The sequence below is a fragment of the Acanthopagrus latus genome, chromosome 2 (genome assembly GCF_904848185.1).
Source record: "Acanthopagrus latus isolate v.2019 chromosome 2, fAcaLat1.1, whole genome shotgun sequence".
NCBI classification, from domain to species: domain Eukaryota; kingdom Metazoa; phylum Chordata; class Actinopteri; order Spariformes; family Sparidae; genus Acanthopagrus; species Acanthopagrus latus.
The window spans coordinates 23363886-23378569 of NC_051040.1; the positions used below are offsets into that span (position 1 = coordinate 23363886).

General features: G+C 44.7%; 1 protein-coding gene across 1 annotated transcript in view; it reads left to right on the forward strand.

Annotated features, from left to right (window-relative positions):
• Window positions 1-14684, forward strand: part of igsf11 (immunoglobulin superfamily member 11) — a 104328-nt gene that overhangs the window by 75704 nt on the left and 13940 nt on the right. The window contains exon 3 of the mRNA XM_037117620.1: window positions 10604-10767. Coding sequence (XP_036973515.1) covers window positions 10604-10767 — 164 coding nt within the window. The remainder of the gene's footprint in view (window positions 1-10603; window positions 10768-14684) is intronic.

A 14684-nucleotide genomic window follows, 5' to 3' on the forward strand; every position in this document is an offset into this window, starting at 1 on the left:
AGTAGCTAATCAAATAAAAGAACTGAAGTAACAAAGTACAATATTTGTAGTACTCAATTACTCAAGAAAGTACAGATACCTTAAACATGTACTAATGTACAGCACTTGATTAAATGTATTTAGTTACATTCGGTCAGAATTATTTAAGTTACATTCTAACATATTCGTTTAATGCAATAAAGTAAATAGAAGGCCGTGGTTTGCTGTTGTGGGAGTGATTATGTATTTCCAGTTATAGCATCACATGAAATATGCTTCTCATGACTTCCCTCATGAGCTGCACAATTTCATCAGTACACTACTCATGGAGAGTTCTTGTTTACACAGAAATGGAAATAGGAAATGTCTATTTTGAAAGAATCTGTGTCAGCTCGTCCCCCTCCTCTGTTCCTGGATCCACTCAAACAATTAATCAACAGATGACTGTGCTGGTGTGTAAATGGTGTCTGAAAAATGAGACAGTGGAGGAAGCCAAAAGATTTCTAAATGAGATCAGAATGGTCTCTGTGAGAGGAATCGATAGATGTTGTTATTTCTTGTCTAAACAGCGACATGCATCACTTGGCTGGTTGTTGTGTCATGGCGGAGTCAGCTGAGAGCAGCTGTCCACTGGGAGATCGCAAACCTGTTTGACACTGGGGGAAATAAAGTTCAGGGCAAATACAAGTCACGCCTGTGTGTGTGTGTGTGTGTGTGTGTGTGTGTGTGTGTGTGTGTGTGTGTGTGTGTGTGTGTGTGTGACAGCTGGTGAGGTGCAGTCCAAGGGTTCTCGGTGCCTTCAAATATAGCACAAGTTTGATGATACTAACCTTACACACAGGGTATGTTGTTTTTGCTAATCACTTGCAATGGTGGAAGGTCAGATGACAGGAAGGACGAAGGAAATAAAAGAGAGAGAAAGACAGGTCACGACATATGCCTTTTTGTATTTTTTTCCTGTGAGAGATGTTGAAGTGGTTGCAGCTCTGGTGGGGTCTGGTCTGGTCTGGTCTGGTCTGGACTACAGCTCCCTGATTGACTCGCTCCTTGTCTGACTGATTGACGTCACGCTGTCCTCAGAACGCACACTAATTTCGGGACTGGTCAGACACACCGTCTCCACCGCCCTTATGGCTTTTAAAGATGCATTTTTACATGGTTTCTGCTGAAGGATGTCAGCTAAAAGGCTACCAGAGAATTTGACCGACTGTACTAATCTGAAACTACATAAAAAAATTAATAGAATAAATGAAACAAAACGAAATACAGCTTGTATGTGGTAGATAAATGTGTGTGTTGATTATTGGCACAGGCTGTTAAAAAGGTGTACTTTGGTGCTTGGCTCTGTTTTCCCTCTCTCTCCACTCTCTGCACTCCTATCACTCCATCATTAATTTAACCCCGCTGTCACACGAATCCCAACCCCAATCGCTGGAATTGATGTTGACAAAGTACATTTCTGCAAAACCACGTCTATTTTGAACCTTTACATTTGCGCTTCTTCAGGTTGAGTGCCCTATTTTATCTTATGACAACACTGTGCTTATCCTCCGGTTAGTTACAGGCGCAAAATCATCTCGGTAAATTGGTAAGGGTGAGGAAAAGGTCATGTTTTGGCTTAAAATACCTGTTTTGTCCCTTCAAACACGGCTGGGATATGCCCCATGGTCTGCTTAAAATTATCAAGCGGTGCCATGCATATGAATGTTAAACCGCTGTCACTGGCCTGGCAGCCACCGTCGCCTCCACCTCCAGATGTGACAGTCTGGTCATAAGCATCGAATGTGAATTCGATGTGATGCGTACTGGAGAAGCCTCAATATGGTACGTAGCCAATGACACGTACACGTCTGAACATGTCGGTGGTTTGCAGAAAGTTAGCCGCCAACATTTGATCCTGGCGACTGTGAATGCATCCTCACCTGTGTTTGCCCAGACAGCCACCACACACCCTCAAGTTCCTCCATTACAATGCTCTGTGTTTTCAAAGTTGCCCGACAAATAAAGCAAATTTGCTGCATGTATTTGCTTTAACATGCAGATGCTGTATAATATGGTCCACGGCCAAGGGATTCAGTCAGCTCAGTATGAATGCAGGGAGCTGCGCCATGCGAGCGTGGAGCAGGATGCAATTCTCAGCAACACATACCTGGCTGAAAAGAAAAAAAAAAAAAGGCTAAAAAGAACTGAGTTTTTTAGTAATTAAAAAATAAAGAGGTCATATGTTAAGTAGTTAAAAATTCTAAATTCAACCACTTTAACATATCTGACATCAGATACAGGAATAAATCCCCCAGCGGCCTCCCTGCTTTCCTCTGATAATGCACGTCAGTGGCACTGAGTTGAGCCAGGGTTCATCTGGAAGGTGAGCCACACAGGGACTCAAACGGACGATAAATCATCACGGGCCCTTATTGCCGGAGAACAGTGCTGACCAAATCACCTGCAGAAGCGCTGCTGCTCCCAGGTGGCCCCGGCCGGTGTTGGTGGGCTTAAAATCACTGTCTCTTATTTCGGAGAGTTAACTGTAGCGAGGAAGCGAGGGACGCAGCGAGGGGAGGATCAAACTGGGCAGGATGAGTGTGGGAAAAGAAACAAAGCAAAGAACAAAGAAAAAGACGATTAAAAGAGAGGGAAAGAGAGGGAGAGCAGTGTCTCCCTGCAAGCCAATTACTGACTAAGGGGCATCAGACAAGGTTGCCTTAGGCTAAACGCTGGTTCCAGGAATAGTCTTCTAGTATTATCTGCTGGCTGGCGCTGTGAGGCTCTGGCTGGCTGACTGAGAAGCTTAGACTTTACTTGCGTTAACCTGTGCCGTGCAGACGGTAGCGAGAGTGCCAGGAGTCTGGCCCTACCTGCCGACATGTAGTACAGAGAGGGAGACAGGGAGACACTGTCTTCCATAACACAACACTTTCAGACCCGACTGAGGGTGCTTCAAACGGACAACTTAAGGATAATACATTTGCAATAGTTTTAAGGGAAATATTCCTTTATAAACCAGCCTGCATGCATGTTGCTTTGGTTTATTTAAGGGTGAAATACCTAATGCAATTTATGCAACAATTAAAATGATCCTATCCAAGTTAACGAAAGGGGCTAACTCTTACCTGTAGCCTTACCTGCATACCAGACATGGAGACCGACTGTGCCGCTTCATACGGGCATCTCTGGCGGAACCAGGCCGCTGCCGCCCACTTAAAAAGGGACTTGAGGATGCCAGCTGCCAAATAGCAAAATAGAGCCCCCTGCCAATCATGTCATCCTACTGGCAGATCAGTATGCCTGCCAGGATGTTAGATTTACATGCAGACACAGTGGCAGGTTTGCCAAACATGCAAGTCTGACGGGGAATGGAGCTACTACACATGGAGACGGTGTGAGGGCTGCGAGGTGGCTGGAGGCTGACGGAGGGAATCCAGGTCTGGTTCCTCAGCTGTCATGTGGAACAACACACTGAGTAACATGTGTTGGCAATTTGCAAAACAGCATGATCTGTGGCCTTATGAGCAAGCATGGGAGTGATGTTTTTGAGTGGGAGCTGTATATTTTGTGATTAGTGTACTCCACTGAAGTTGGTACTTGATGTTTTTTGGACATTGTGTGTGTGTGTGTATGTGTGTGTCCGGGGCTGCATGTGCAGAGCCATCTGTTTGCTGCTTTAGCAGCAGTCTTCCAGTGCCCGGGCTTATCTGTGCACGAGGGCAGTGGCCTACTTTAACCTTCTGCTCGCTCACTGCGCACAGCCGAGCACACTAGTTTGGTTGATCACCCGTTCTTTTTTTTATTCGCACGAGCGATTGTCATTTAGAAATAGTGAAATATACCTTATTTAAAAAAAAAAAACAAAAAAACAAAAAACAAATATCAAAAAACAACAAAATTCTTAACACTTGAAGTGAGGAACTTCAAGTGTTAAGATAGTGTTAGATAGATTCTAGCAAATCTATCTAGCATCTAGCAGACGGCTCTGGTGGACAACCATTTATTGTGCAACTTTGAGTTTAGAACCGGTACAGTGATCACGTATACTCAATGAGGAGAGAAACTACCACATCCACAGCAATCAGCTGCACGGCTGTCTCGTGATGAGCAAGCAGGGACGTCCTGCTGCCCATGTGATGCATGTTGTGTCTGACATGAAACCAGACAGAGAGGCTTGTATAGAATTTATGTAATGGTCGAAAAAAAAGTGGGAAAACTTTCAGGTGAATAATCATTGCAAGCTGTTGCAACGCCAATATTGTTGAAATTAGCATAAATCTTATTTCTTATTTACTTATCTGTTTTGTGCCTGTTTGGTTAAATGTAATATCGTTACACTGCTTTATTGATGAATTAGTTACGGGCTATGATGTGGCATGATTGTGGGGCTGTAAAATTGAGGCCGTAAGCAGACAGTGTGAACGATGCCACATGCTAAAGCTCGTATGTAGGCTATGAGGCCTTGTATTTGTAGTAGTAGTGCATTAGGAGTGCGGTAAGCTGGGCGAGTCACACTCAGTACAGTTTAGAGGAGAGTATTAAGCTATGTAGGCTAGTCAGAGGGCCCTGCTAGGGAGTTGGCTGTTGTGGCTAATAGGTCAACCAGGAGGGGTGGGGCAGGGGATGAGAGGGAGGATGAGCAAGAGATTTTTTTTTTTTCTAAGGCTTTTTCATCGGGCGAGGTTTGTCGGACGGACTGAGGAGGGAAAAATGTAGGGAAAGGAGAAGGAAAAGGAGGGATTAAAATGGGCAGAGTCATGTGAGCAAAACAAAAAAAAAAAAAAAAACCTCTGGCCGACGTTAAGCTGACATCATCGTCTGAGTTCCCTTTGACCCACCCAAAATCCCCCCAGCCAAATAAGACTGAACAATGGAGAGCGTTAAGTTATATCGATTCACGGGCAAGCCTGCTGCCATAATTTGGTGGTTTGAAGCGACGTTGCGCTGCAACTGGGGGGGGGGGGGGGGGGGTTTACCAGCCTCTCACAGCCTTATTTAGAGAAGTGGAGTGATGGGTTTATTACAAGCAGATGGTGGTTATTCAAGAGATTATATTAGATTATATGTTTATAAGTTTGGCAGGTAGATGGTCAGCATAAAGCAACACATTGAGATTTTTTGAGATTGGAAGCCTGTATGTGTGTGCGTGTGTGTGTGTGTTTGTGTGTGCGCATTAATTAGAAGCAGCCAGCCACTGGTTATCTTAGCTCAGCATAAAGAATGGACACAGGGGAAAACAGCTGTCCAAAGCCGACAAAGTCCAAGTACCACCACCTCTGAAACTCACTAATTAACATGTTGTAGCTAGTTTGTTTAGCCTCAATGAGAACTAGAGTGTGCAAACAACAAATTGCGTTCTTGGCCGGTCGCAGTGGTCGCATGATTCTCTAAATCGGAGAATTCAACCTTTCAGTTTTCCATGACTCTGGTTTGAACAACAAAAGATAGAAATTCCTGCTTTTGATTTTTGATGATTGAAATTGAAAGCAAATTTTGGCCAATTTGATTTAGACTTGAAATCCCCACTTTTGGAAGGGGGGTCATGAAAGCTAAGCTAAGCTAACCATCTCCTGTCGTAAAGGGCAGATATGAGAGTGATAACAATCTTCTTGAATTTCCATCATATCATTGTATGAATGTATATATAATATAACTATGCAGAAAGCAAGAAGAACCATTGGAAAAGATTTATTTAATTTCTCAGTCGGCAACAGACTGATGAGAAAAGTTGCTACAGCAGTATGCAGTTATGAAATACCCGTTCAGAGTAAAAACTCAGTTGGTGTGTGACTTTGTTTTTTACCTCAGCAGTGCTTTGAGCGTGGTGCTTGATGAGTTGCCATCGAGCAGCTGGGTACACAACTACACCACCTGAGTTTCACACGGATGTCTTTGCTCGCTTGTTGGTTCGCCCTGGTGCCTCACAGGCAGCGGTAGCATCGCAGGGTCAGCCGTACACAAACACGGCTCACCGTGAGGCCCCCGGGTCTCCTGCAAGAGAGTGGGACGCAGAGCTCCGGTCGTGTGTGGGCACAGGTGCCCGGTGCACATGAATCCATGTGTAGATAAGTTCACGCTTGTGTTTGATTTCATGCTTTTGCTCTTTTTTCGTCCTCGCAGCGGACTGACTTCTGGTGTGGAGGTTAAAGCACGCGAGCAGCCGCAATTAGCGCTCGAGTCCGAGGAAGGATTCTTGGAGGATGCAGATTAAACATGAAACGTGATCAGTGCTGCCAACTGTCACGCCTGAAGCAGGAGATAGATGATTTTATGCTCGATCTCTCAGTGCTCCATCTTACCCGTCTCTCTTTTAAAGAGGTCTCACGCCCGGAGAAAGCGCAGCTGACGAAAGGTGGCTATCACGCATGGAACCATTGAAGTTTAAAGTTGCTTCCTGTTTTTAAAATGTATATATTATCAGCACAGTATGTCGAGGACAGAGACGGGGTAATTGGATGTAAATTTCAGGTCAAAGTTTAAAAATTAATTCACTTCACTCACGCCTACAAAGAAGAAGACACTTGGTCAGAAAACAAATATATGTCTCACTTTTACACATGTACGGATGTGTGTTTTGTGTGTGATTTTCTTAAGTCAGGCTTCCAGCACCATCATCAATCATGTCACTTAAATAGGTGTATGCATGTGTACAGTAGGTGTGTCTCTGTGTGTGTGTGTGTGTGTGTGTGTGTCCCAGCCCGCCCAGTGAAGCTGTGCCAGAGGCTCATCACATCTGTTTGAAACTGAAATAAAAGTAAAGCCTATGAATAAAAGAGCCACATGAATAAAAACAGAGGATGCAAATGACTCGCCAAGCGGGGAATGTGTGCGTGCATGTGTGTGTGTGTGTGTGTGTGTGAGAGAGAAAGAGAGAGAGAGAGTGAGTGTTTGAGTGAGTGAGAGAGTGGAAGTGTTGTATTCGCCCCGCATTTGTTCTCCACCCCATCATGGCTGCACCTTAGTTTGACTGAGTGAGTGAGAGCACACACACACACACACACACACACACACAGATTTCCATGCTCTCTGAGGTGTATGGTTTTCTCATGCATTAATCAACAGCAGTTTTGACACTTGGCTCCCGAATGAGGAGAGAGAGCTGTTTTAACTGAGCCACGCTGTTGGTTCTCTCCTTCACTCCACCAACCACTGCCAGCGCTGCCTGGAGTGACTTTATCAATCAGGCCTCTCTGGGAAAAAAAAAGCAGCATCCTCCCTCCTCCCCCTTTTCTTCCCTTTCTTCCGATCTATCCCTCCCTTTTCCCTCGCACTGTTCTCCCCCTCAGTCCTTGACCGCTACCGATCAAACTTTTTTCCTCACACCAATCACACCACTTTTCCTCTCCCGTCTGTGATTGATTGTTGGGGCTTCGAAATCAGAATGAGAATGATAAACTTTTTTTTATTATTATTTTTAAGATAATGTTTGGTGAAATTAATTTACTTCTCACACACATTCTCTATATTTTAATTAGTTGCATTATTGACAAAAACATGCAATATGTAAAACACGACAGGAAACGATAAGGTGATGTTTATAAGAGGGATACACTTTCTAGAAGTTTCACATTTACCTGTACAGATGATCACATTGCCTTTTTTAAGGTTATTTATTTTCATATCACAGACGAGAAATCTCATCTTGACAGTTCCTGAGCTCCTGCATGTAAATGTCTCCATTTTACACATTGAAGCAACAATGAAGTGTTCATTTTTCTACTCTGAATTCAAACAGCCACCGCAGTCCACATATTTCTTGAAATTTAAATCAATCATGTTAATGTGGGCTAATAAAAGCAACATTGCAGCACTCATCCATTACAGGTTTACATAACTGTGGGCAGCGTCAGCATGTTTAGTTTTTGCTATTTCCTGTCAGTCAGGCCGGGTGTTGGTCTGGCTGAGCTGTGCCTCGGGGCAGCTCGGGGCTAGAGAAATGAGCGGGTGGGAACAAGATGTTGGACGCTAAGTCCAGTGAAATGGTCAGCTCATTTGCATTACACCTTTACATTTAGCCAGGAGACATGAAAAAGAAAGCAGGGCTGTATGCTGCACTCGGACCCCACGGCGAGAATAGCAAAGACAAATGTTAAAAAAGACATAAACAGGGTGAGAGCAAAGTAACAGCTACTGAACCGGCCTGTGTGCGAAAGCGTTTTACAAGTCATTTGCAAGCTTTTTTTTTTTTTTTTTTTGATGCACAATCACACACTGCATAATATACAGTAGCTTATACATTTTTTCTTAATCCACGTGGTCATATAAGACAACGACTCGCTCACTCTGTACAGTATTCACTCTGGAAGAGCGGCCATCCACCAGACATGCTCCAGGAGCAGAGCTGGCGTAGAGCTTTGGCAGAAGTGTGTGCAATAATGAGGCAATGCCGAGCAATGTTTAGTTTGTGAGCCGCCGAGCCATTCCCATCTCTGTGTCTCAGATCTGTCCCTAACGGGCCGCCATACCATGCACATGTCACCGACAACGACATGCGCTGATGGGTTTGAATATGAGCGCATTGGAAGTGGGTGGTCATGTGGAGGGCGTGTGCACGTTGTATGTGTGCAAGTGTTAGCCAGTGTGAGTATGTGTGTGTATGTGTGTGTTTCGTCTTGGGTCGTGGGAGCTTACAGGCTCTGTGCACAGAGGTTCCCTAATCCAGTGTTTTGAAATGAGCCCTCCAGCTGTTGTGGGCTTGAGAGACTGCTGCCTTGCAGGAGGCTTAAGGACGATAAGATGCTCCTTCTATCTTCATTCCTCTAGGATGTCTTTCTTTCTTTCTTTCTTTCTTTCTTTCTTTCTTTCTTTCTTTCTTTCTTTCTTTCTTTCTTAATTCCTCAATTCCTTCCTTTTGTTCCACTTTTCTTCCATGTGGCCATGCAAATAATCTCTCAAACTGATCCCACGCTGCCAGTACCATCGTGCATCCTGTTAAGGTCGTCAACCTTTGATATGGACTTCCAGATCCAGTGAACACTGTGCACACAAAGGATAGAAGCAGATCAGATCAGAGCAGCGAGCTTAGCGTTTGTTATTGATGATATTTGTGACGACGGCCTGAGATTGTAAATGTCACGGGGGGGTAATGGGAGCTCGTTAGCTGCGCTGTGACGTACACGCCCGGGTAGACTCTCCTGCTGCTTTACGTTCCGGCTCTGTTTGAGAAATTGAGTTACAGTGAGGGATGACACTTCTGTAAATGAGCCATATTGACATTCCAGCAGAATATAATGGCTTGAAGTGAAATTGCTTGCATAATCTATGGGGAGCCTTTTCACGGTCGTGTGTGCCTCACAAACCGTAACCGAGCAGAGCAGCCCGAGCCTTGCCTATCTCCCCTGTGCCAGCAGTGAGCCTGCGGGGCGTGCGCTGTCTGCCAGTAGAGGGAAAGCGTAGGAAGTCGGCAGGTTTTTCGGACAGAAAGAGAGCGAGCCACAGTCAGTCTGTCGGCTAGAAGAAGACGGCGACATTCAAAACCAGGATTCGGTGGAGATGATGATGTTTTGTAGTTTGAGGTGGTCGCCACTCGCGCTTCTGACTCCGACGTACCACACACACACACACACACACACACACACACACACACACACACAAACACACAAGACATGCTGGTGGTTCCTACCATCAGCTTATCGCAAGATCATCATCTTACATTATCGCTAACAAGGACGATTCACAGGACATGATCAATTATCTGTAATCATATCAGTGCCATCATCCTCCTCACCATGTTTAGATAAGATTACTTCCCATTGGGGTTTTTGGACATGGATACATGCTTGTGGGGGAGATCTAACTTAATTTAGGCCGTAATGTCTTTAGCCGGTCTAGAAATAGGATGCTGCATGTACATATTTGTCTCTGTGGGTCTGTTAGGGCTGACAGCTGAGCCCAGATGAGGAAAGCGGCTCCTCATTTCCTTAGTTTAAGAAGATAGACCTTTCGTTGCACAAGACAACAAGCGGCGGCGGTTGCTCGGTGTGCTGCATGTGCACAGGAAGCAGCGGAATAGTATCTGAAATAACCATCGCCGTCCCCTCTCTCGTCATGTTCATTCAGCACGTATTGATACAGGCCGTGTTCCCGCGAAAGAAGCAAGAGGCAAGTTGTTTTAGGAAATGAATAACTCAAGAGACAGCCTATCGTGTTTCCCCATTTAACTACTACATATTTCATGTGATCCCTCACAGTGTGGTCTGGGTGTTTGTTTGGCTGCTGAGAGCATTTCCAAACAGGAGCTCGGTTCGGAAATCATGTTTGCTTTGCTGTAAAGATGAAAAGGAGGCAGGGAGATGAAACAGGACTTTTTTTCCCCATCCTTTTTGAAATACATTTGCTGTACGTGCACATGGCAGAGGTTTGCGGCCCCCGCCTCCCTTCTCTCCGTGCGTCTGTCTTTATCTGTAACTCACTAAAGGCAAGTCTGATGCTGTTATGGACGATCTTTGCAGGAGGACGGTGCGTTTGATGTCCAAAGAGTTATCTGACAATTGGAACGAGGCTCTGTTGGGAGTTGGGAAGACATCATTCAGATGTCTCCTCCACTCGCTCTTTTCTCTTGTTTGACATCTCCACATCTTGTATGTGTGTTATCAATTGTGTGTCAAGACGCTGATCACCTGCCTCCTTCCTCCTGCAGTGTGTGTGCGGGCACTGGATGTGACGGTGTCCCAGAGCAGCATCCAGGTGGCCCGTGGCCAAGCAGCCGTCCTGCCCTGCTCCTTCACCACCAGCGCTGCCCTCAACAACCTCAACATCATCTGGATGGTGATACCGCTGTCCAATGCCAACCAGCCAGAACAGGTACGGGGTCCATCGCTTTAGGGACAGAGCGTCTCTTTGGCTTCTTTAACAAAGAAGCAGTGCAGCATCGAAGGAGTGTGGACAAATATTAAGACTTGAAACCAGCAGACAGGGTTCTGCAGCCCAATTTAGTTTGTGTTACGGGAGACCTTCTGTAATAATTGTGATTTATGTAAGCGTTAATCAGCAGGAGACGCTTAACAGGCAGAGCTGCAGCACAATGTTCAGCCCTACAAGCCGGCCCAAAACTGGCTGCAGGAGATCTTACTGCCCTGTTTAAATCGATCTAGCAGGAGCATTGAATCCTTTGGGCAGCAGAAAGCTAATGCGTCTCATGATGACGTCATGATGGTACATTATGAGAGGTGATAGATGATGTGACAACATGCTGTGGCGCCAGTCAGAAATACTGAAAGAATCTGTGTTAGTGAATTAGTGTGTTTTGTTGTTGTGAGCATGCTGTGCATTTGGAATACTCCAAGAATTAACATCACAATAAGCAACAAAAAATGTTCATTGTTGTAGATTAAACTATCCTAATGCATCAGATGTATGTATCCTCTGCATAACCCAAACCTAAAATTTGAAATAAGCTCAAATAAGTTATGGAGTATTAATGTTTCTTCGTGTTTCTGCATTTGAAACTCGTTGGGATTAAAATGTTTTGTGTTTTTATTTTGTAAAATCTGATGAAAAAACATTTTATCATATTTATTTATTTTTTTAAGAACTATGGCATCATTTAATTACTTTCGTCATTATTTTGGTTTCACCGTCTGACATGAACTTTGAGTTTAGTTTGCACAGATTTAAGGGACATGAAGCATTTAAAGATTTTTAATGACATCACAATAAGCACAAATATCAATGTAGGCTCTGGCCGACCATTGCTATTTCAGAGTTTAAAGGGCTGAACGCTTACAGAGGTGTATACTGTACGACTGAGATGCATTGAAACTCATGTTCTAATGCACCATTACTGTATGGATGTCCTTGCTGCTTCCCAACACCAACCTCACAGTCAAAACAGGTACACAAGACTTGATCTGTACTAAGGTGTGCTCAGATCCAGCGAAAAGAGAATTCCAGAGGCTGCGCAAAAGCACAGGAGGTCAGACGCAGATTGGGATCAGGAAAATTAAGATGAGAACACATTTTAGAAGTTATTGGGGCTTGAGGGACATCAAGAGCAGTAACTTGATAGCAATGGCTCTCGCTCATGGTGATTATTACTAAAGACAAAAACCCAAGCCAACGTGCTATATACAGTATATCTGCACACGTATGCCACATGTGTTGTAGCCGCTTGTGCAAAAATAAACAATGACACGAAACTTCTCTTTCCGGTGCATCTGAACGCACCCTTCTGAGTATTAGTTAGATTATAGATAGAGAACAATATATAGATATTATATATCAGAAGACTATTAAGTCTAAGTTGTAAAGATGTAGTAGTAAGCCTAAAGGGACAGTTCAACCCAAAATCAAAATTTACAAATGTTTTATCCGTGTTTTGATGTGAGCTTTGGAGATTTTGGCTGAAGAGATGTCTGCCTTCTCTCGAATACAGTGGAACTAGATGGCACTCGGCTCATGTAGGAACTACCCTCCTACTGAATTACACAAACCAGCCCTGTCACCGGGCAGAAGGAAGCGTGCATCTTAACAAGGCTCGAGGCTGGGGTGCCGCTTAGCTCCAGTAGCGCGTGCATCCCATGTGCCGAGGCTCTGCAGCGGACCTGGGTTCGACTCCCGGCCTGGGTCCCTTTGCTGCATGTCACTGCCCCTCTCTTACCCTGTTTCCTGTCCTGTCTTAGTCAACCTAGTGAGCAGGCCTCTTGTCAATGAGTAGAAGCATTCTTCTTACTATGAAGTAAAAGGTTTGGCGGGTAAAATCTGGCAGTTCCAACATGCAACTGTTCACAGCGAGGTCTGTGGATTAGCCATGTCATGATTTCTGGAGGGAGACGGTGTTTTCAACTGAGTCCACTTGTTAGTTTCTCAGCAGGATTACATAAAAAAACTATTGATGGAGGATGGGTCTCGAACCACATTAACTTTTGGCGAAAACCAGTAATTGTTGTCTCACTTTTTTTAGCACTGTAAGATGGAGCCTTTCCCAGCATTCTTGTTATGTTTTAAGGGAATGGTGCATGGATCTTGACTGATTTTTTTTTTTTTTTGTGTCTAGTTATGTGACTGGTCAGTGATAGAATTCAAGAAAACTACTGGGCCTCGGAGGAGGTGCTACTGAGTGACACTCTAGTTTTAAATGCATTTGCAATCTAGTTCCATTTCGTTAGAGAGAAGGCAGACATCTCTTTGGCCGATATCTCAAGAACCAAACAAACACCAAAACAATCTATATGTATACACAGAACTACAGGTAAGAGTAAAAACAGGTATTTTTGATTTTGGATTGCACTGTCTCTTTAAGGTGTGTCCATAGACTAGATGAATCTCTAGACTTTTCAACTTGCAGGACAAAAATTGCCATGTGGCTCATACCTACCTTTTGCAACAGTGTATCAGCTGTACAGCGAAGAGCACCCTGAAGCTCAACTTCCTGTTGTGAATTTGTTTGGGAGCGTTGGCGACAGTCTAATCTCCACACAAAAGCACTGCATGATTCAGACTTTAGCTGCTTCTCACTGCTGTTAATTTTGTCTCGCTGGCTTTCTCGCTGCCATCCCTCCCTGGCATGCTCCTCTTGTTTTCTTTCTGTTTTGTTTTTTAATATCTTCTCACCTTCCCTCCCTCCCTCCCTCTCTCACTCTTCCTCCCCCCTTGCGGGACTTCTGTGATTCCATTTGAGTTGTTTAACATGCAGCTGCAGGCCGTACAAGCTCACCTGCCTCCCTTCACTTTGAACCCCGGCGCTGGTCGGCCGTCCAAATAATACAATCATCTTCTGCACTAATTACCTCACGCCCACGACAGGCTCTATATCGCAGCTGTTCTCACCACACACACACACACACACACACACACACACACACACACACACACAAACTGGCATTAGACAGACTGCTGGTCCAAATGCAGCGCGGATCCACATGCATACACTCACGGCTTATATGTATTTACTGGCCTCACACAAACATGGATGCAGAGTGCACCACAGTAGTGTCAAATATAACATGCATATTTACATACATCCGCAAATGCACCCATTACAGAGTAATGCTCCCATGTGGACACCTGTGGTTTAGCGCTTTCGCTGTTGTCTAAGCTCACAGATACCCATAGAGAACAGTGAACACAAAGCGCGTACAGGCACTTACTCGCAAATGAATGCACATTTAGATGCCAGGTGAGCGATGATGGGAGCCCATACACGTAAAAGGCATTGTGTTCTCATGCTATTGCCTTCTCACTGTGTTTTAATCACATATGACACACACACAGTAAGGTCCACATAGATGTGGTATGTGGAACACTGGGCTCAGGCACAGTGACGCGCACACATGACCGATGTGGCTGAACACAGGAAGGAACAAACAGCGCGTGAGCCACAGCTCTGTGCTGTGAATTTGGCAAGCTGTCTGCAAAGTGAGTGATGAAATAAAGTGCGGTGTGGGGTGACAGCACATGCACAAGGTCATTTTAGAGGAGAAGAAAATGTCATAAATGATTACAGCTGACGCTAAAAGCCATTAAGAATTACTGAACAGAACTCTCACGACCTGTGTTAGCACTCTAGCGAGTGCACTCGGACCACTCAGTTCCCTCACTGCTCAAATTTGAATACCGTGTTCGAATAACAGGAGACATCGCAACTTGTGTAGCACTGTCAGAGGACGACGGCACGTTACGCACTCCGGTTTCTCTGCACGTAGCAAATTCGGCTGTTGGTCGTCAATAAACCTGCCGCATGTTTTGCTCAGCTTTTTTTTTTTTTTTTTATAGACGTCGCC